This window comes from Drosophila mojavensis, unplaced genomic scaffold (genome assembly GCF_018153725.1).
Source record: "Drosophila mojavensis isolate 15081-1352.22 unplaced genomic scaffold, ASM1815372v1 contig_136, whole genome shotgun sequence".
Classification (NCBI taxonomy): domain Eukaryota; kingdom Metazoa; phylum Arthropoda; class Insecta; order Diptera; family Drosophilidae; genus Drosophila; species Drosophila mojavensis.
The window spans coordinates 13,179,912-13,203,284 of record NW_025318667.1 but is presented as its reverse complement, the minus strand read 5'-3'; the positions used below and the strand labels follow the sequence as shown (position 1 = coordinate 13,203,284).

Genomic DNA, 23,373 nt, shown 5'->3' with positions numbered 1-23,373 from the left:
GTCCGCACTCGCTGTGTGCATGTGTGCGTGCGCTGATATTGCTGTGCTTTGTGCGCATGTGTGTGTGCTTGATTCAAAGCGGTTGCTGCTGCTGCGCTTGTGTTTGTGCTTTTCTCCGCATTTGTTGTTAGAGACAGTGCAGTCGCTGCCGCTGCCTCTGCCTCTGCCTTTGCCATTGCCACTGCTTCAGTCTGCAATGATGCTGGCTCTCTTTTGCACACAGACACACTGAGCGGCAACTGGGCGCATTTCAACGGTAAACATCATGAATGCATTTGGAAAGTGGCTCGTGGTGTTTGCATTTTGCATTTCTTCGCATTCTTTTATGTTTATGTGTGGCTGTGGCTGTGGCTTTAGCTTTGCCTGCGGACTGCCAGCCATCGCACAATTGTGCCAGCAACAACAATAACAACAACAGGCGATGCCGAAGACGGCGTTTTCATTTCTCAGAATTGATTGGCCGTCGCGTTCGCATACTACACACGCCAGCTTTTATTTCTTGTTGCATTTTTTTAAGCACTCACTGCTGTGGCTGCTGCTGCCACTGCTGCCACTGCCTCTGTCGCTGTCGACGCTGCCAAGCACCTGTTGTTGTTATGCTGCAGACGCTGCTGAGACGTCTGCTGGCCAGTTATTTTTCGCTCTGTGTCTGTGCCTTTGCCTTTGCGATTCTGATTAAATAACGTTTGACTTGGCGGGCGTCGACATCGTCTGCGTTGTCTACGCTTTCGTCTTTGTCTGCGTCCTCGTCACCTACCATGTTTATGCGACACACACACACACGCACACATAGGCGTATGACACACATGCATATCCCCGTATGCAACAGGCAGTGCCCGTTATGAACTGCCAGATAACAACTGTCATTTTGTATAATTCTTCTTCTTCTGCTGTTTTTTGTTTTTTTGTTACTGTTGTTTACGCTTGGTTAGGTGGCAACACTTGTCGTCGCATTCACATGGAAATGGCGTCTGCCTCTCATTGATCTATTTAAGCTCTAATTTCAACAAATTAAAATTTTCTTTTCTATAATCTTTATATAAGGAACATGAAGGCATATGAAAGTTGAGCTTTGATTGTTTCGAGAGCTTTTGTTAAATTATTTTTGAATATATCATTTTATAGCCATGACTGTGATGTCATAGGAATAACGGTACCCTCTAAAGCTTAACTGAAGACTCTAGCATGCTATTTATTGCATTAGATTATTCGGATGGCTTTGATACGGATATGGACATGGATATGAATAGATTGGGTTACAATACTATTTTTAGAGAGCATTAAGAGTTAATAAAGCTTAATAATAATAATAACGCTATATATACTTTTAAAATAATTCGGAAGCAATTTGATTTTCGTCTTTGAAACTTGGATATATAGTATGTTTAATAAGATTTGCCAGACTTTCTGTTAAATATTCAGAAAAACTGAATTTAATAGCTATTTGAATGCAATAGGATAGCATTTGTCTTTAATATATCTTAAAGTTTATTCACAAATCTGTTTAATATTATCATAATATTAACTATTTAATATTATATTGAGCTCAATCGAGTTGCCATACTACATTAGAACTTTAGAAAAAATATGATGGGTCTTTGAATGAAAACTTATAAAGAGTCGAGCATTCTTAGCATATTTCAATATAAATTCTTTTCAAGGTCAATGCGTTGAAATATTGATATTATAACAATATAAGATTATAGAAATCGGATACCAATACGAAAACATAAATGTTTATTTATATGACTAGATGAGCTTATACATATATCATATGTATGTACTCATATAGACAGTGTTACCACACTGCATTTGGCTCAATTCTAAAAAATGTTTGACTACGTTATTGTATGATGATATGTAAGCCTACTTGAATTCTTTATATAGATAAGTAAATAAACCTATATATAGCTGAACAGCGTTGCCATACTGTTGAAAGATGAGTGCAATACTGGCGGATGCTTGATTAGCTTATATAAAATGATGTAAATATATGTAGAATACAAGAGATGAAAGTATGTATGTACATGTATGTAGCTCAAAGCGTAACCATTGTTGAATAGCGTTGCCACACTGTAAGAATGTGGATGTTTGATGAAGTTATTAGAAATATTTGCCACAACTGAAAGCGGCGACAATTTATTGTGATTATTAATTGGGCTCATAGAGTATGTGCATACATACATACATACATACATATATGAGTACGAGTTTCTATAGAGTTGAGCAGCGTTGCCACACAGCTGAAATGGCGTAAATGCAGCGTCTAAACGCTGCATCCGTTCGCTTCATTAGCTGTACATGGGCGCGCCATGCCACACGGGGGCAAACTGGGCAACTGGGCAACAATGTTGCTGCTGCTGCTGGTGCTGGTGGTGCTGGTGGTGTTGTTGCTGCAACATGGGCAACAGTTGTCGCTGCGCGCATTGGTCATCAACGGGCAACTGTTTTGCTCGTTCAGCTCGTTCTCGTTCCTCTGTTTGATTCTGTGCACATTCTCATTCTCAGTCCCCGAGTCCAAATCTCAGTCCCAGCCCCAGTCCCAGTCCCAGTCCCAGTCCCAGTCCCCGTCTCAGTCTAAGTCTCATTCTCATTCCCATTCCACGCATGCGCAGTCTACTTTTCAATTTGGCATCATCAGCAACAGTTGCTGGTGCTGCCTGCTGCTGCTGCCTGCTGCTGCTGCTGCCTGCTGCTGCTGTTGTTGTCTTTCATTTCTTGTCTTGTTTCAGCTGGCGTGTAAATCTATTAACGTCGCCTCGTTCTATGACTGGCAACGCATCATTGTAATTCCTCAGCTCACTTGCTGCTCCTGTTGCCAATTGCCCGTTGCCAGTTGGCAGCAACTGTTGCCAGTTTAGAAGTTGGCATTGCGATCGCCTCGTGCCAATTTGCCTAAGTCGTCTGTTTAACTATTTTTGCCATTTGCCGTTTGTCGTTTTGCCGTTCTCCTCTTGGCCAGTTGATGTTGATGTGATGCTGCTCCATTTGGACGTGCGACTTTTATCTCTTCTATTTTATTTCATGGCACGTCGCTTGTGGGGCGTCCTCTTCAGTATGTTGTTGTTGTTGTTGTTGTTGTTGTTGCTGTTGTCTCGATTGTTGTTGTGCTTGTTGCCCAGTTAGCAGTCAGTCAACGTAGACGAGCGCCACCTGCTTCCCCAATTGCTGTCTCTTCAATCTATTTGCATAGCAGTTACAAAGAGAAACACACACACAGACACACATGCACACACACAGCGCCTAATTTGTGGCCCATTGTGGGTCAACAGACGCGAACCTCAATAGACGAGCGCCTTTTGGCTGGGCCATGATTGATGAACGACAGCTCGCTGCCTCTTAATTGCCGCGACATTAGGCCCACACTAGACATGCCGTTTGCCACGCCCCCCATAGAAAAACGAACACGAAAACCAGAAAAAAAACAAGGTAGGCAAAAAAATAAAAATAAAAACACAACAAAACAAAAACTGAAATGAGACAAGGGCCGGGGCGGAGGCCGAGCTGTACGGGCATGTGCTGCAGTCTATTAAGTATAGATTAGATGCAAGCGTATTTAGATTGATGAAGCGGAGATCCCGAGATAAACGAGAGCTGAGATAAGAAAGTTGAAAAATGTTAGCTAAATACAAGCTAGATTTAACAACTATCTTAGAGAAGTGAAGATATAAATAAATTGGATTGAAACTAATTAGGAAGAAACCAAGATAAATGCGAGTTGGACTCTAAGATAGTTAAGAAAATCTAAGATGAATTAAAGTTTGATTTGAGATATAAAAATATTCAGAGAAAATATATAAATAAGACTGTTCAAATAATTAGATAAGATTAAAGTAAATCAAAGATAAATACTGGATAGTTGCCAAGATAGTTTGACAAAGGAAAGATAAGTAAGGATATGTTGGATTAAAGACAATTCCGGAAATGATAGATGAAAAGAAGATGTATTAAAGGTTGTTGAGCCAAGTCAAAATAAACTCCAATTTTGAGTATTAAAGTATGAAAATCTTATATGATTGCCACTTAGATTCAATTTGTAATCTTAATATAACTTGCATTCATATCGGACTTTCCTATCTATTTAAGAATTAAAGACAAATTTAAACTACATTCCAAGACGGTTAAAACTCTTGTGCAAATTGGAGGGTATATATTTAGGAAAATCAGAAAATAGAAAAAAACAGAGATAAATATAATAGTAATTGGAGGATTATAGATTTTAGAAGACAAAAAAGTGAAAGAAAATTCGGAGATAAATGAAGGTTTGATATTGATAGTTGGGAAATTAAAGAAAACTGATCCAAAATAAATTAAATGAATTGGTCAACCATAACAAATGGAACTTGTAAAGCCTTCCAATTGTCTTAACTCGTTTAGTTAAACGATTTTTTATGAGGTATTTGAGTAATTTTTTCTAAAAGTTCGATAGAATTATAAATGTTTGAATCTTTTTGGTAAAATATTATTTTTCAAAAAATTCAAAAATTTAGATTCTGAACTCAGTTTGATAAATTTGCAGAGTAACGAATTTACGTGCTCTCGCGCCCACTGTGCGCGTGCACTGCATTCGAATGGTTCCACTGTGCGTGCTGAGCAATGGAAATGGCACCGAGACTTGGTCTGGGAGTGGGACTCGGACTGGGACTTGAACTGAGACTTGGACTGGGGACTGGGAGTTGGTCTGGCAGTTGTTATTTGGTTATCTGTCCAAGCCATATAAGTCGACAAATGCGCAGTTAGGCCGTGCTCCATGGCCAATGCCTGATGCCTGATGCCTGATGCCAGATGCTGCATGCTGGATGGCAATGACAACGTGTGTGTTACGTACTCGCATTTATGATTGGCAGCTGTGCTTGATGGTGGGTGCGGATGCTGGTGGTGGTGGTGGTGCTGCTGCTGCCGCTAGACGCAGTCGCTCAGACTGTGGCGCAAACACCGTTTGGCTGTATAAATAAAAAGCGTACTTACGATTCCAGATGCAGCGTTGCAGTTGGAATGCGTTTAGCGGCGACTCGGCTCAGGTCCCCAAGAGTACCAAGCGCTACCGCCCCGCCTCCTCTTTGACCACCCGCCCGTCGGCTGTGTGCCCCCCCCGCGCACCACAACTCAGCCACACAGCGGGGCAATGTCAAGAATGTTAATGCAGCGGCAGCAGCTATCGACAATGACAACGTCGACGAGGCAGCAGCGCAGCAGAGAAACGAGATTTGATGGACTATGCGATACCCTGGCAAACGAGAGACTCTAATTTGCAAAGTTGCAAAGCTTCAATATGGCTTTGTCAGAGCTTTAAGATTCACAAAAGCTTGAGTGTATTTATATAGATTTTTATATAATTAATATTTTGCATAATTTATAGAGTTATTTATTTTTTTGTAAAAATATGTCTTACAGTATAGTAATAATTATATATAATTCTAATATGATTTTTTGTTGTCTTCCATTTTCTTTCAGAAATCACAAAATTCTGAAGAACTACTAAAAATTGTTTATATTATAATATTAAATACTGAAGAATACTAAAACAGCGCTATAAGCCAGCTCTAATCACATCCGATACTCAAATTGACGTCCTGAACAATGAGTTTCAATTAGACGAGCATACCCCAGCTGCTTGCACATGCTCTCTACAGGGTATAACAAGAACAACAAGTATAGAAATGAGGACAAACATTTACTTAATCCATTTCCAATGCAATTGCTCTCGTTCCCGTTCCCGTTCCCGTTCCCGTTCCCGCTCCCGTGCCCATTCCAATTCCCATTCCCGTTCCCATTGGTTATTGCCATAGTCGCTCCCATTGACGTTCCCGTTCCTTGTAGAATTCATCCAGTTTTTGTCTTTGTTTTGTTTTGTTTTGTTTTTTTTTGTCGCTTCGTTTGTCTCTTCTTCTTCTATTTGCTTAATACAAAACGTAGAACCACATAGAGCTAGATAGTAGGGGCTACAGTTACTTAGAGCTAATTTCCTGCCCGTTGGCAGCTGAGGATTGCCGTTTGGCCTTGGACTTGGTCTGCTCCGGTAGAAAGTATGCCATGACGGTAAGAACGACCACGAAGCCGAGCAGTGTCCAGAAGGTGGCGTCGCAGCTGCTAAACAGCAAATTGCCCAGCACATTGCTGCCCACCACAGCGCCGAGTCGGCCCACCATCATGATGAAGCACATGCCCATCGCATTGATCTGCGTCGGATAGAAGTCCATGGCGATGGTGCTGACCAGTCCCCCGCAGTTGCCAATGGCCATGGCCAGGGTCACCGCAATCACTATCAGGATGAATTCCCGTAGCCAATGGAGCAGAGCCAAGCACACGACTGTCAGCACCATCCAGGCCACTGCAAGGAGAGAGAACGAGAGAGAGAGAGGAAAAGATTAGATATAGTAAAATAAAGAAATAAGAGTGAGAAGAGAGAAGAGAGATGGAGACAAAATGAGGGAGAGTGAAAGAGGAAGAGCGAGAGGGATACAGAGGGAAAGTGATGCAGAAAATTTAAGATAAAAGAAGAAGAGGGAAACACAGAGAGAGAGAGAGAGAGAAAGAGAGAACGAGAGAGAGATAGTGGGAGAGAACGAGAGAGATATAGAGGGAGAGAACGAGAGAGAGAGAGAGAGATCGAGATAGAGGAAGAGAGAAAGATATAGGGGAGAAGAGACCGATATAGAGGGAAACAGAATGAGAGAAAGTGAGAGAACAGGAAGTTAAGTGAGATGAGAAGAGAAAAAGATGATAAGAAAAAAAATAGGGCAGATAAAGCTGGGGAATCTTTAAGAAAGAGACAACAAAAGAAAGAAAGTAAATTATAGTAAGAAAGAAAGTGAAGAAAGATGAGAGAAATTAAGAGAGATAGACGGAGAAAAATGAAGGGAGAGATGGACGGGAGTTTTTCGGAAAGTTTCTCACATTGCTTTCCTTTGATATAATCCCACTCATATGTTAAGCTATGCGGAACTACCTATGTTCTCAAAACCAGACCTTCTCTATCTAATATTCTCGCTCAGAGGTAAAGTTATACTAGGATTAAAGATATAGTCTTAGGTAACTACAAATTGCAATTGATATTCAGCAGTCAGATGAAAATTGAAATAGGCGAACTATGCCTGGTATACTCACTCAATAGGTTCCGCTTGCCAATCATATCGATGGTGTAGGCGAAGATTAAATAGATGACCGTGAAGGCGGCTCCAATGGTGATCATCACCAGGTAGGTACTGACGTCAGCCTTCATGGCGCAGGTGCCATTCTCGGCGGGATCCGGTTCGGTATTGAAGTTCTGCAGGACGGTGCAGAGGAGTGCGCCGTGGGAGCTCTCCTCGCCCAGTTCGTTGAGTATGGTGGGGAACCACATGAAGATGCCCTGGGCGATGCCATAGATGACGAACTGCATGCCGCAGATGTTGAGCGTGTGGAAGACGCGAGAGCGATGGAACAGCGGCACCGTCTGCTGCCAAATGAGACGCAGCGCGTCACAGACGCTGTGCACATTGGACAGGCTGGCGCCGCCGACCTCCGGGGCCAGGCACTCCACGGGATATTCGCTGGCGGGCCGGCCCGAATTGTAAACGTAAATCTTGCGCAGCGTCTCCAGCGCCTCATCGGTGCGTCCGTGAACCAACAAATACTTGGGCGTCTCGGGCACCGTCAGCAGACCAACAAAGGCCAGCAGCGCAACGGAGACGTCAGCGATGAGGAACAAGCGCCACGAGGCTACGTTCACGCCCAGCATCGAGCCACTCAACTCTAGGGGCAGGATGCCGATGGCCATTGCTAAAAGAGGGCAAAGCAGGTGAGAGAGAGAGAGCGAGAGAGAGAGAGCGAGAGAGAGAGAATAAGAGAGAAGACGTATCAGGATCTGGTGAGTCTTACCTGGTGCAAACATTATGGCAATGCACAAGAAGCAGGAGAGCAGCGTGACATGTCGAACTCGTGTTCGGTTGCCATGGAACTCGCCGCACAGACTGAACACGCACGCCTGTCCGCCGGAGATGAAGAAGCCCGTCAGGAAACGGAAGGCGATCAGCATCCAGATGTTCACCGAAAAGGCCGAAATGATCGAGGTGATGGCGCTTAGGAGCATCGCTAAGCGCAACGTCGTGACGCGACCCCAGGTATCGGCCAGAAAGCCCACGGCATGGGAGCTGAGCACAACGCCCAGAAATCCGGCCGAGGCGAGTATGCCCTGCTGATCCAGCGTGGCCTGCAGGTCGCATTTGACCAGGGGCATGATCAGGCTAACGCCCATTATCTCCACCATGACGGCCATGAAGCAGAGCCCGCTGACGAGCAACAGCTTCAGATGGAAAAGTCCGTGGCCCGTCAACGTGATGGCCTCCTCGAAGCTGTATTCGCGTGTGTCCAACGACTTGCGCTTGCTCACCGCAGTGTCTGCAATACAGAGTCGCCCATCAATCACGCGTCAATCAGAGTGCCAATCAGTCGACACAAGTCGAAACTCATTTGCATAATTGGCAGTGCCTTAAGTAGGGGCAGCGCAATGCGCTCCTCGAACAGTCGGTGTTGTCATGTCGGAGGAAAGCGCAGATCCGGCTGCTGACTTGTCGGACGATGTGCGTCTGCCCAAGGACCAGCCGCCGGCGGCCTTCTTTGAGTCGAAAACGTTTCGACTAATCTCGCTCGTCCTCTATCTGGGCGGCATTAGCGGCCTGGGCATGGTGCTGGCCCTCTACTATCTGATCTTCTTCGATTCCGGCATGCCGGACATTCATCTCAAGTTCCCCGTCTCGATTGGCGGCCAGCCGGTGCAGAAAGTGCACGAGTACCAATAGCCGGTGAGTCCCACCCAAGTCGACCCCAGTCCCAGTCCCAAGCCCCAGTCCAAGCCCCAGTCCAAGCCAACCCATACCCTAGGCAAACACAGCCCTCAGTCGGACACATTTGAAACTGACCACTGTCGCTTGCCTAATTGGATTTGCCATTCGGACAATGGCTAGAGCGAATTGAATTGCTCGACCTGTCTATACCCTGTAATGGCAAAACCAGTCGAGTGAGTGAGATCATATTATAAGTAACCAAGAAATGCACAAAGCTTTTATGAATTGAAAAAGTTAGTTTAGAAGTGCATGTTAAGTACATGTGAAGTCCATGTTAAATATTTAACAGGCACACATATATATTCTCTAATAAAATTTAAATTAAAAATGTTTACAGTATTGTTTAAAAATCACAGACTCAATAGCTTATATACGTGTGTATGTATATGTAGTATTTTATTCAGGTTTTAACGCTTTTTCCTAGAGGTTATACCCATTTATTTTGAAGAAATGGTATTTGTGCTATTTTCATTCAGATTGTCATCGGGGTTTTTCCTTAGGCGGGGCATCTTTTCTATAAGAAAACTTGCAATTGCATCTTGCAGTGGCCGACTAACAGATACCCTGTACACAGTATACACGTTCGCTGGATATTTTATAAACAGGCAAGAGTTCGGATCCATTTAGGCATGTTGAATTGGACTGGGCTCATAAGCTGGATTAGCTAGACTAACTCCCCAAAGAAAACTCGCTGCTGTCTGCAACAAATACTGTGGCGAAAACAATATACCCATCATTAAGTACTTGGTACAGGGTATATAGAAAAACAAATGACGACAACGTCGACAACAAATCAAACCAGGTCAAGTGGCCAAAGCATAGAGCACGTGATGTGGTTGAGTGAGGGGCTAGCTGAATATGGGCATGAGGAGGAGGAGGAGGAGGAGGCCAGGTGGGTTGGTGGTTAGTTGGCTTACAGGTGGAGGGTAGAAGATTCGAGGCAGCTACAGTGCTGAATCTTATTAGTGTGGCGGTCAAGACGCTGCCTTCATCAGCGGAGCACGCTCGACTCGGACACGACCGAGGCGGCCCGGGGCAGCGCGAGGGCAGCGGCAGCCGCAGCAACAGCGGCAGAAGAAGAAGAAGAAGAAGAAGCGAAAAACCGCAAAATTAAACACATGAAATGCAAATTAGCAGCAAATGCGACCGGCAGTCGCACGCCTCGATTCAGTAGCCCTCCAGAAACGCCGAGCCGTGGAAGAGCGCCGAGTTCGAACGGGTTTCGATTAGTTCGAAAATATAATTACATATATAGACATACATATAGTTAAATATATAATAACTGGATATCATGTCCGCGCCCACGCTGAATCTGGCCGCCATTGTCAAGGAGGCAAAGGACGAGGAGATCCAAGTGCCCAAATCGAACGATTTCTTCGAGTCGAAAACCTTCCGCCTGCTCACCCTGGTGCTCTATATGGGCGGTGTCAGCGGCATGGGTCTAACCCTGGCCATGTACTATCTGTTCATCTGGGACTCGCGTATGCCGCCGCTGCCCATCTTCAAGCATACGCATCCCATTGGCTAGACGGAGGACACATGGACGACGGCATCAAACACCAAACTCTACTCTCTTCCTCTTTAATTTTTTTCTTTTTTGGGTAAGTCTCTTGTGGAGGGAGGGAAGGTGTCTTAGGGCACCGTCCCTGACACCGCCCCGCTTTCACTTTGTTTTGACCTGCGCTGTATGCTAAACACACGGATTAATCGAGTACGTGGGCGTGGCAGGGCTGCTCATCCAATGCGAAATGCAATTCAATGAGCCGTGGTGGGGTCGGCTCTGGGGCGAGGGACCCTGTCCGGTCTGCATTTGATATACAAGTGAATACGAACGAAATACAAAATAAAAATTGACAGGCACGCAGAAAACTAATCCGCTTTAGCACCTACTGGGCTAGCCAGCTCAGCGCCACTGCGTCGCTGGCGTCCGATTTTGATTTAATCGACGTCGACGTCAATCAAATGAAATCAGTAATCGGTGCGACGCACAGCTAGCCGGGCCAAAGAGACCCTCGATTCACTGGGCCATAGAGCGCAGAGCGGAGATATCTGAAATTTCAGCATGCCAGCCGAAATCCCAGCCAGCGCTAACTTGGCCAAGATTATCAATATCATTGGCTCGAATGTGCGCGAAATGCCATCAGAGCCGGCGAGCGAGCCACCACCAGCAGCACCACGTGAGGCGATCTCCCCCATCGGCAGCTCACGGAGTGTGCGTCTCGCCAGCAGCGGAACCCCTCGCCGGGCCGCCTACTGCTATGTGCCCAAGTCGCCGCAGCTGGAGGAGATTGTGTTCGCCGAGCCGACATGCTCGGAGCGATTCGCCCGCTACTTTGTGCTGGTCATCTATCTGTGCGGTCTCTGCAGTCTCGGCTTCTTTCTCTCCATCTATCACCTCTTCTTCTGGGACTCGCGCATGCCGCCCGTCTTCAAGGGCCAAAAGAAGCCGCCGGCCTTTGGCTAATTGCTAGCTAGCTGACCACGTTGGTAAGTGCATGGCGGGCGGGCGAGGAAGAGTGTGGTGAGACAAGCAAACTCTACCTTTTTCTTATAGATAGATATAGATACTTTGCTTAGATCTATAAGAGGGATAAATGAAGGGGTCTGAAGAGGTAGAGATGGAAGATTGATCAACTTTAGCGCCATATATGGGGTCAAGGGAAAGAGGCAGATGATGGGGAAACTATGTAAGAATACTGCACTATCGCATCGGGCTACCCTAGTTCACATTAGACTAAAATTAAGACCATTGCACAATTTGTATATAGAATCTATATAGAAATTTGAGCTGATTTATATATGGAAATTTGTGCCTATAAGGGAGATCTTTACTAACAGATTTTTTTAATCAAGAGAAATTTTGCATGAGTAGTGCAAATGAGGAGCACAAAACTTCTTCAAAAGTCTCTGTAGTTGTATTCTTAAATTTACTTCGGTTTTTAAAGGAGTGAGAGAGAGAGAGAGAGAATGAGAGATATTGTGTGTATACAGGGTATCTGCTAGTCGTGCATCAACAACTCCAGCAAACTCCTATTTTACTTTACTTTACAATCTGCTTGATTGATGGTAACTCTCAATTGCGTATAAGAGTGACTTATACGCAACAGCGATACCGTTAGTTGCCGTTAAAGCGTCGACTATTTTTGAGTTTGTTTGCCATTCAAGGTGGCGCGACACCTGCGAAGAATCCTTGAGGGCCATTTGCAAACAATGTTGCACTCGCTGTAGCTGGGCAACCGGAATGGGCGGAGGGGGCTGGAATGGGCTCTGAATGGAGGGAGGGAGGTAGGTAATGGAGGTAGAGTGGCTGAGGCACTGGGCGTTTGGCCTACATTCGCGCCAGCCACATGATGAATGTGTGCGCGAGAGTGTATGCCTATGTGTGTGTGTGTGTGCCTGTGTGTGTGTCTGTGTGTCTCGCTTATACAACAAAATCAATGGCCAACCGCTGCAATCGTTCGATGCCCGCTCTCGGTCTCGCTCTCTCACGCGGCCACTCTCTGGCGCGCACCCTCTCTCTCAGTTTCTGTCTCTGTCATTCCCTCTCTCCATCTCTGTCTCGCGCGCGCAGTTGCATTCGTTTCGTTGTCCTAGTGACCTAGTTGCAGATTATTAACCTCCAGTTAACGACAAACGGATTTGCCGAATTGAAATGGAAAACAAGTAAAAGTTTTACACAATGCACAAAGGATATACTCACCGTATACCCTGTAAAAGCTAATTACTAGGGGCAGGTGGCGTAGGGCTAGACATAATAGAGTAGAAGAGTGTAAGAGTACAAGAGTTTACAAAGATCTAAAAATATAGAGCGAAGCTCTAGTCTATGCACAAGAGTTTTCGATGATCGCTATGTTAAGAATGTTATTTAACAGAGCTTTAACAGATCAGATTTGCATCATGTCATAGCTCATACAAGAGTTGTGGCATATCTTCTGAAGCTGCAGCCGAAACTACTCTCTATCCTCCAGTTTGTAGGGCATTGAAAAGCAATAAAGCAGCGCATGGCGCTTGCTGGCGAAAGGTGCGCATGGGGCAGGTGCTGGTGCGGTTGCAGGACATCCCAGCAGCGAAAGTTTCCCACACACACACACATGCAGACAGACAGAGATAGACACCTACATATACTTATACGCAACAGTATAGTTGAATTCGCCTTGCCCACTGTTGTCCTTCGCACACAGCCGTCTGCGAAGGTTGTCCGGACACGGTCACACTCAAAAGTCAGATGCAGCGCAGCGACTGCAACGACTGCAGCAACTGCAGCGCTTGCAGCGCCGCTGCCCCGCTAGATGGCGGAGGATGCCAATTAAATTGTCGAAATGTCTGGAACATGATTTCATTTGAATTATGGACGAATGCGCGCTTCGTTGAGTTTTTTCTTCAGTTTCTTAAATTATTTATTTATTAATCATCTATTTTTGCGGTCAAATTGAGGCGCGCATTTGTATTTCCGCGTGCAATAAACAACAAAAACGAGCGTGGGCGTGAACGTGGGCGTTGCGCTCTTGACACATAAAGCAGTGACAGGGCCTCAAGACGTGCCGATATGCTGCCTCAGTCGCTGGCGCTGGCGCTGCCGGCGTCGCTGTTGCAGTCTCAGCTCGCCTGGCTGGCTGACTGACTGCCTATGTTTTTGTTTTGGAATGCCAGCGACGCGTGCCAGTTGCATTTAAAAACAACAGCAACAACAACAGCAACAAAAGCAACAGTAAGACAGCTAACGAGCCGCATCCAGACGTCGCAGCTGACGTCGACGTCGGCAAATTTGTATGTAAATGGAAATAAAGCGAAATGAGCAGAGACAGACAGGCAGGCAGCGAGCGAGCGGCTGACAGCTGGCGTAGAGTAAACAGGCATTTTATGAATGAAATTATATGCGAAAAATGCCGAAAAAGCGCAACGCAATGTAGAGGATCGCAAAGGCTAGAGAGAAAGAGAGCGAGAGAGAGTGAGAGAGTGAGCGAGCGAGAGAGGGAGCCTGAGAGGGAGTGTGAGTCGGGCGACAGGCTGACACGAAGTCTAAGCCGAACGAAACGCAGCAGCAGACGACGAGGAGCAGGCGATGCCGATGACGATGACGATGCCGCGCTGCCGCTGCGAATGGCTCCTGCACCGACAGAGGCAGCAGCTGAAGCAGCACCAGTAGCAGCAGCAGCAGCAGCAGCAGCAAAGGCTCTGCTAACGGCAAAAGCTTTTTGCGCTTGGGCGTCATTTCGCTTGCATTCGCTCGACGCGTCGGTTGGCAGCTTTTTTTTTGGGTGACGGCGACTGTGAGAGCGACGACTGTTCCAACTGGAACTGTCAACAATAACAATAACAAACTACAAGAACTTTGCATTTATGTACAACAACAACAGCAACAACAAGTAGACTAACAAATTGCACTGCCAGAAAGAAGAAGTAAAAAACTTTAAAAACTTTAAATATATACATCGTATGTATATATAGACATATACATATGTATAGAAAATGAAAGTGCATAATAACAATAAATAATTTACAATCAAAAATATATAAAAACCCAGCAACAAAATCAAAAAAGAAAACAATTTGAAAAAAAATAATAGACACAACGAAAATCAAAAGAGAAGCAGAGCAACAAGAACAGTTAGACAACAACGAAAATGAATTCCAAAGTCAATTCGCTGGAGGAGAAAGTGAAACTGCCGCCAACGGAGACAATAAGCCGTTGCTATCAGCCGCAGCAGAGCAACCGTAAGGTCATACGCATCCTAACGGTAGCCGTCTATGTGCTGTGCGTATCGCTGGCGGCCATCATGCTATCGCTCTACTATATTTTCATATGGGATCCGACCATACGGCCCTTCGTCACCAAGGCCAATCAGTGCGGTAAGTGTTTTGGCGGCGACGGCGACGGCGACGGCGTCGGCGGTAGCGGCGACGGCGTCTAACGGCAAATGCCCAAAAATGCCGTTAAATAAGTTAAGGATTAACTGTAACTGAAACTGCACTAGTTTTGCAAAGTATGTGGGAGAGGTGGGGCAGGTGGGGAGGGGCGAAATGTGGGTGCCTTTGGGCAATGGTCAAGTGGACATGGAAAAGAAGGAGGGGTGGGGGTAGGGTTCCGCCACTAAATCAAACTGGGACACAGGCTTTCAACTAGGCTACAGCTAAATTGCATATTACACACACACACACACGCACACACTCGCTGGCACTCACACACACATTAACTAGCTGGAGCAAGAAGTAGATGAGGCGTTATAACAATAACGGTAACGGCTCGGAACGCTTTCGGTTCTCGTGCGGCTCTCGTTGTGCCGGAAGGGCGTGAGAGTTTGCTTGCATGTTCTAGCCGTTCTTCTTCTACTTCGTCTTCGTCTTCATCTTCCTCCTTCCTTCTTCCTTCTCTCCTTGTGTTATTCTTGTTGCTGTTGTCCTTTTACAGTTTTGTAAATCAACTCGAAATTGGGTCAATGGGCTATCTCTCATGCGTGTGTGTGTGTGTGTGTGTGTGTGTGTGTGTGGTGGTAGTGCCTGCATGGCTTTTGCGGTTCAATAAACGCTTTGTCACAACCCATGAAATTGGCTCAGCCCGAAAAATTTGCCCAATGCTTGACCCAACACTAATGCATTATCATAAAGCAGGCCAATGTGTGGTTAGGAAACATCGTTGAAGTACCGTTAAAATTTAGATATCAAATTTTATGGGTCTGCAAGGCGATTGCGGGCAACTCGGAATTGAGTAGTTTATAATATATATTAAAGTTCCACAATACTTATATATTTGTGTATAACTGAATGATAAGAGTCGATAAATAGAGTTAAATAATTTTAATAATTTTATATTTTATAGAGCACTTTGAAGTTAAAAGAGAATTCAAAGCGAATTCATTTACATATATAAGTATAAGCTCGGCTTCTAGAGCTGAATCTATTAACTCTCAGATCATCTTCTATTTACGCACTTATACACACTCTTATACGAGCTCATTTCAGAACACATTTAGCTAGCGTGAAGCTGTAATAAACCAGTTCTGAAGTCCACTCTAGTCAGCCTATATTTGAATGTTTTTAAAAATAGTTTGACCCAGTCTAAGCTGTGCCCACTTAAAGCCATTCCTATTCCACATTTATCTATTAAAGTCAACTGGATATGAGTTCGTACTGACTTTGACTTGAATACAATTTAGAAATGGTAATAAAATCTAGTTTTTTCTTAGTTCATTACAAGGATTGAAATTTTTTCGTTTTGCACTAAAAGCAATAAATTGGGATAGCTTGAGATTCATTTGGAATATTTGTTCAAAAATATATATAGCTGCACAATAAAATTGAACAAAGTCTATGGTAATTTGTTGGGGTTTATTGAAGTTTTAAGAGTTAAGTTTGAGAAAATGGGTGTACTGGCTCACAATAGAATCGATAAGTATCGGTCTTCTATGTGTGACTGTGAGTATGAACTTGACCTATCCAATTAGATAGAAATATTAGTTCTTCGATAAATATAGATTATAATGCAACAGATCGATAATATCGATGCATTTTAAGTGAATCGATAAATATCGATTTGGACTAATTGTTTTTCAAAATAAACTAGACCTGACATGCTACCTCTTCTATGAATACCGTCGATAAATATAGCTGCACGTCAAGCAAACAGATAAATATCAATTATCATTTCGCGATTCGAAGCTTAAAAAACTCCAAGAGCTCATCTGATATCTGATATCTGATATATTCACAAAAATAAGACTCATTGATTGGATCTATTTCCTTTGTATCTGCATAGGAAACAATATAATTAATTATCGTTAACAAATTTTTCGTAAATACACATACATAAATAGCAGCTCTGAAAGTAACAGTTAAACTAATCAGAGAGTAGACTTTGCGGGTATCGCTCTACCTGATTTTTTCTCAACAATATTCCATTTTGCTTGCAGACAAAATTGTGATACCCGAAAAGATTGCCATACGCCTATTAAACTCATCGGAAGTCACCGCAGAGCAGTTCTACAAGCACATCCTCGAACAGTATCGCATCCTGAACCACTTGCAAATGCAGCGCCAGCAGTTCCTGCAGAAGCAGCATCTGCAGCTGCAGCAGCTGGAGGCAAGCAATCGCTTCCAGGAGGTGTTCGCCACGGCCACCATCTACCAGGCGCATCAGCAACCACGTGATCCGCTCCAGAAGTCAAAGGCTCTACAGGCTGCCTCGTCGTTGTCCTCCGCCTCCATCTCCTCCCTCGCCCTGGCCAACAATAGTAGTGGTAGCAGCAGCAGAGACCCGTTTCGCCTAGAGCCAGCAGTGAATGGGGACAGCTCGTTGCACCACCTGCCCCTCGTGCTAGACACTTCACCCCCGGCAGAGGGCAACATTCAGCATGTGAAGCGGAAGACTCATCGTGGCCATTATAAGCACCATCGCAGTCGAGCCGGTGCCAAGAAGCTGGCGGAGCGAACTGGCGGAGCCACTGTAACGGTCAGCACTGCAGCCAGCGAGCAGCCAACGGTGGCTGCACCACTCGGCTACATGGATGCCCCACTCAATCCGGCAGCCGGCACCATCCTGCAGCAGCCGCTGCAGCTTTACACATCCATGCCCATACCGCTCATCCTCAGTCCGAGCAATGGGGAGAAACGCCTATCGCACCACAGCCACAGCCATGCGCACGGCGAGCGGCGCGGCATGGGTGGTGCACAGGCCAGACGACGCGCCACCACAGCCACCGTATCGGGCTACGATGCGCAGACCTACCTCAATCCGTTCCTCACCGGCGAGCTCATCTTCGAGAAGTAAGCAGCTGAGCCACACTCACACTTACACGCACACGCACACATACACACCGACACAGACACACTCACACTCGCTGAGAGATACACGTTGAACATTTGGCCAAAGTTTAGCTAAAGATACTTTACTTTAAGCATCTGGCATCGGCACCGGATGAGATGGGGATCGAGACTCGGACACTGTCATATCACACAGTTATAGCGAGACTTTTACTACTACAACTACAACTACAAATACTTGCACTCTAGCAGATGCATCAGATATGACTATATATATATATATATCACATATACATATATATATATCAGAGTTGGCTTTTCAGATTTCTTTCTAGGCCCAGTTCACACTGAACTCTATATCTAAATGGCAAATGATTTGATATAATTGACCAGCTGCTAAAGTTCCTTGTAAAGCTCATGTTAGTTGTGCTTCTTCACAGAGGAATTGTCAATTGCTGCACTCTTTCGACAAGAGTGGGTCAACAAGTTAACAGAGAGTTGACATATGTTAACAGCCACTTTAACTAGCTTGGTTAATATTTAACAGCTAGTCAAATGAGCAGCTAAATTGAACTTCATGCTCATTTTAGAGCAGATATTGATGTTAAATGGATTTGAAATGGAGTTGCGCTCAAAGAAATTCTAGAACAGCTCTGGTAGAGGTCATAGACGATGCACTGCACGGCACCTAGCGACACCTCCCACTACGTATATACAAATATATACACACCCAGACATATATATATCCAAATATTTCAAAGAAAACAACTATATATATATATATATATTTATATATAGAGGGGCTTTACTTAACATTGATTCCTACAGATATTCTACACACACTCACACTCACACAGAGAGAGACACACTGGCAGCACACGGCGAACGCAATACTCAATAATAGTCATAGATGATACATATATAGTGCATGCGATAGTATCGCATGCGAACGTTAGTTAGGTACTTACTGACATATGTACCTAGACGGGACCCACTCCAATAGAGCGTCACTCACTGCGGCAAGCAAACGACACCCCACCTAGGACACTGCTTTAAGGCAACAACAATAACTAGTTAAAATCGAAAGATATATAGTATATATACATATATGGTATAATCACACTCACTAAATATCACACACATATACATAGCTATACGTATGTATATCACTATATCACTCACGGCATCAAAGATTTCGGAGAGGGTTCGGCTTGGCATGAATATTTCATAGATGGATTACAATTGTTAACGATGTTTATACGATATTTGTATATATAATATAACACCAAGTGCACAGCACACATATAACTAACTACATACCTATATAAGCAGAGAAGAATATTTACATATATGTGGAAACTACAATCTTCAGTTCAGTTACGCATAGAAATTGTGAGTGAACAAATATCAAAGTTCATCCATTTTTTCGCGCTCTCAAAAGTATGCTACAACATTTATATTTACGAAATGGAACTTTCAAATAGTAGTGCGTGTTTTTCTTTTTTTTAAAAACACTCATACGACATATAGAATGTTGGATATGCATATGTATGTAAGCATGTTTTTTTTTTTTTTCTTCAATAAATCTTTTTTGCATTGAGATTTGTGTAGCATCGTAAAGTTATAGTGAGACAAATTTGAAATTGAATGTATACATATATAAATTGCAATTATATTATATATACATATATAATACCGTAGAATTTAGTATCAGCAAAAAGTTTTGATAAAGTGTTTGTTCCTAAAAGAAAATAAATATTTCAATTTCAATTAGGACGAAAAAAAAATATTACTATAAATATTTGGGTAAAGTTGTCATTCGAAAAAAAACTCATTTTGGTCCAAAAAGAAAACTTATTATAATACATAGTAAAAGTTTATATTGAAATTTAGAACAAAAACTATATATGTATATAAAATGTGTACCTTTTCTATATATATATATATATATATATATATATATATATATAATTTTTTTCATGAGTGTTTAGTGTACTTGCATTCTCTATATATACATACATATATACATATATCTCGATTTGAACTTAAATTGTTGTCTTTGCATAGCTGGAGATTTTCTAATTTTTGGTTAAAGCATGCATTATTTTGTGCTCTATATAGTGTACCCCATATATATATTCATCTATATATATATAACATATGGCACATGACACATGATATATGACCTATGACATATGACGTATAACATTTCCATAAACATATACGAGAACTATTTACATATTTGTATAATTGATAAATTGCTGTGGCGCACCTTCATAATAAGAAAAGGAACTGCAAATGCGCACCCCAAAAAAAAAAAAAAAAAAAACAAACACAAAAAAAAAAGAAGCCTTAAGAAATAAACCCTATATCATATACCAAAATCGCAATCAAAAAACCAAAGAAAAACATTATCACAAAAAAAAAAAATGTTTTTACACAAAAAAAAAAAAATCAAGTTGAGGCAAATAATTATAAAAATAAAAACAATATGGCTTTACGACATAGAATTGTATCCTGTAACTGTATTTAAAACTGAGAAAATCATATAAACTGCATATAATATAAATACACAAACACACAGACTCACACTCACACACATATACGTATATGTACTATGTGTGTACTTAGTGGAAAATAAACGAATCATTTTGGCAATAATAAAGCATAGAATGAACTATAAAAAAATAAAAATAAAAAACAAACACAAAAAATCGTTTTCATTAACAATATAAAGTGACAATGAGTCGACAAAGAGATACCCTTGAAACCTCGTTGACTGAAAGTGGAAGGAACATAGTGAAAGATAAGATTGAAAAGAAAGAACTAAAGAAACTTCTTTATCATGCTAGTTCTAAATGTATATAGAACTAATAAATCCATTATATTTAGAATTATCTACTTAAAGAACTATGCAGCGATACTTTTCATATATATAACAAGTCAGTTTGGCTAGTTAATATAGCCCGCCTAAGCACCCCTTACAGAGTATGGACAATCAAAGAATTTCTGTCTTGCTTTAATGAGAATTTAATTAGCTTTACAGCTCACATAAAGCCGATTGTTCTATATTAATTAGTGGAACAGCACCTCGAGTTCTTATCAGCGAAACTTCACTTTTACACAATTTAATTACAAGCAGGCTCGGAACCGAGAAGTGTTTTCTTTTATTAGCTCATTTTTCATGGGGCTTAACTCACCGAACTCGCGATCACAATCTATCACATAGCCCGGATTATCCATGGCACAAGATTACTTATGTCTATATATATAAATATATTCGAAGCACGTAAAAAAAAAAGGGTTCAGAGACTCGAATAATCGCAAAATCACTTGTCAAAGATATACGTCTAGACATATGTCCAAGTATATCTCAATTTTAGATAAGTTGATTTTTCACTGTTGCGACGACTGTCGTTGCCAAAATTCGACTAATACAGCCCGAGAGCAGTCAATGCCACTTTAAGCATAAGCATTTACCATCTGGTAACACGCTCTGCGTTCTATTTGGTATTATTATATGAGCCAATTACAACGGTGTTCTGTAAAGCGATGGATGAAGAGTAGTCAAACACATAAGATAAACAGACGTTCAAAAGTAAAAGTCGCCTTGTTGGGTATGTCAGACGGGTCAGGTAACTCGCTTGCGACATGGGACTAAATGGATGATTGAACAGATCAACTGAGTGATTGATGACCCAGCATCCAATCTGGATTGCATCTATTGACTGACTACTGACTGCTTAACGGATTGATCGATTTATAACTGATTGATTGGTGTATGATTGATGAATGCTTGATGAAGCATTAGTGATCAATTCACCATTGATTGACGATTAATTAATGATTTTTTAGTCATTAATTGGTCATTGATAGGTGATTGATTAGAAATTGATTGATGATTGATGGGTGATATATGAATGATTGATTTCTGAATATTTTCTGGTATACATCTTATATTATATAAGTTGTTTGATTGACTGACTGACTGATTGATTGTTATATATTCTGATTGACTGGATGGACTGATAATGATTGGTTGACTGACTAAAACATTAACCCTAGGAATATGAATCAATTGTATATATAAGAAGTATATATAAGAAACTACCAGAATGATTAAATCGGATTTTATTTTTGAAATGCGAGCAGTAATTTTGCTGTCAAATCAATATTGGATATCGTATAGCAATAAAAATAACTCATTGAAGGTCTTATCTGTTAACCACTCTCCCCCAATGCAGCTAGGGTATTTGAAGATTGGAAAGAACTCTTGGCCAAAATGCCGTAATAATGGTTTAACATGGCGCTATAAAATAACTTAAACAACCCACTCAGATATCGCTAAGAATATCTGCAAGTCAGCGCACGAGTGGGCGTGGCCAGCACCCGCAGTCTCTTGGCAAACGGCGCACGAGGTGCCTGATTAGGCCCCACGACACGTCTAACTAAATATGTATTAGTGCTCAAATAAAAGACGTCAGAACAAATAGGAAACTCCGAATAGTGCAAAGCCTTATCGCAAAGAAATTCTTCTCAAGAGTCGTAATTACAAGTAAAAGATATCCTAGGAATGGATCCTTATTATATATGCAATATATATTTGATTTAAAATTAAAACTAAGCTTGATTTTATTCTAGATTTTGAGTTCTTTATTTACACACTAAAAATTGAGTGATTGCAGTTTGAGTGAATAAATTAAGAATATAAACACAATTTATGAGCCGAACATGGAAAGTGCTTAAATAGATATCAAACAAGCACAGATCGTTACAGAATTAGCCTAGGGGACTAGTAGATATACATATATGTATGTATGTATGTATATCTCTGATCTTTTGATATTTGCACTTGAGAAAATGTTTCAAATTGACATATAAAATATGTTTAACATCTGGTTTATTATATATGCATGTATATACGTATATATGTATATACCCCCTGATTGCTTTAATATACAATGAGTGCATCTATTACACAATTAATTAAAGAAACCTAATCAAAGCAAGCAACAGAAGTGTTGGCAATGCCTTACAATTATATCGTTATATATCGTTGATATACAGCTCTATATATATACATATATACATATGTATGCATATAGGATATACAGACTTTGATTTAGATAAACAATGGTTTTGTTTTTTTTTGTCTATTGATAAACATATCGCTCATCCTCTATCTCGCTTACACTCGCTCTCTCCCTTCCTGTTGCGCTACCTGAAGCTCTTTGTACCTTACTCTTCTTATCTATGGGCACTTTTCGACACATATTCGGACATTATATATGCCTGGATTTATATATATATATGTATATATGTCTAGATTATTATAACTGTCGGCTTAAGCTGGTTTCGTTAATGCTACAATAGAACAAAAGCCAAGTCGTCGTTTACAAATACACAGTTATCTCTCTAATGCAGCAACATAAGTTGGTAACAGCCTTACATAGATCGGCATTATCTTGCTGTATACCAAGCGGTAAAAATTTATGAATCTTTCCTTAGGTTGTCAGCTGAAAAGGCAGATATTAAAGCCCTAGAAGAAGAAGAAGTAGATGAAGCTGGTGAGACAGACGAACTGCTATCTCATTTATCGATCAAAGTTCACGTTAATCAAATGACAAAGAAATCATGCTAGTGTCAAGCTAAACATATGCCGGAATCTGGCAACGCCAGCGCAATGAGGATAAAGTGCCTGTTAAAGTTAATGGCAATTGTTGACAACTGTTTGGCAAATACATTGTGGCTTATAAAATATTTAAAATATTAAAATATTTAAAAACTCACA

At 42.1% G+C, this 23,373-nt stretch overlaps 3 protein-coding genes across 3 annotated transcripts; 2 read left to right on the top strand and 1 right to left on the bottom strand.

Annotated features, from left to right (window-relative positions):
- Positions 1-5,377: 5,377 nt before the first annotated feature.
- Positions 5,378-21,038, bottom strand: LOC6583727 (synaptic vesicle 2-related protein). The gene is made up of 4 exons (XM_002009356.4): positions 20,783-21,038; positions 7,861-8,379; positions 7,108-7,761; positions 5,378-6,331 (listed from the first exon to the last, which is right to left on the bottom strand). Exons 1-4 carry the CDS (start codon positions 20,823-20,825, stop codon positions 5,949-5,951), a joined length of 1,599 nt encoding a protein of 532 aa, XP_002009392.2. The 5' UTR covers positions 20,826-21,038; the 3' UTR covers positions 5,378-5,948.
- On the top strand, positions 9,980-10,426 carry LOC6583725. Its single transcript, XM_002009354.3, has one exon. It carries the CDS (start codon positions 10,117-10,119, stop codon positions 10,351-10,353), a length of 237 nt encoding a protein of 78 aa, XP_002009390.1. The 5' UTR covers positions 9,980-10,116; the 3' UTR covers positions 10,354-10,426.
- Positions 14,363-19,080, top strand: LOC6583723. The gene is made up of 2 exons (XM_002009352.4): positions 14,363-14,675; positions 16,733-19,080. Exons 1-2 carry the CDS (start codon positions 14,450-14,452, stop codon positions 17,587-17,589), a joined length of 1,083 nt encoding a protein of 360 aa, XP_002009388.1. The 5' UTR covers positions 14,363-14,449; the 3' UTR covers positions 17,590-19,080.
- Positions 21,039-23,373: the final 2,335 nt, after the last annotated feature.

Excerpts from the sequence above, each read along its gene's own strand:
- LOC6583725 (XM_002009354.3), top strand. The coding sequence starts at position 10,117 with ATGTCCGCGCCCACGCTGAATCTGGCCGCCATTGTCAAGGAGGCAAAG.
- LOC6583723 (XM_002009352.4), top strand. The coding sequence starts at position 14,450 with ATGAATTCCAAAGTCAATTCGCTGGAGGAGAAAGTGAAACTGCCGCCA. Across the intron at positions 14,676-16,732 it reads CACCAAGGCCAATCAGTGCG|ACAAAATTGTGATACCCGAA; the intron begins GTAAGTGTTTTG and ends TTTTGCTTGCAG.
- LOC6583727 (XM_002009356.4), bottom strand. The coding sequence starts at position 20,825 with ATGGATAATCCGGGCTATGTGATAGATTGTGATCGCGAGTTCG. Across the intron at positions 7,762-7,860 it reads TGCCATAATGTTTGCACCAG|CAATGGCCATCGGCATCCTG; the intron begins GTAAGACTCACC and ends GCCCTCTTTTAG. Across the intron at positions 6,332-7,107 it reads TGGCAAGCGGAACCTATTGA|TGGCCTGGATGGTGCTGACA; the intron begins GTGAGTATACCA and ends CTCTCCTTGCAG.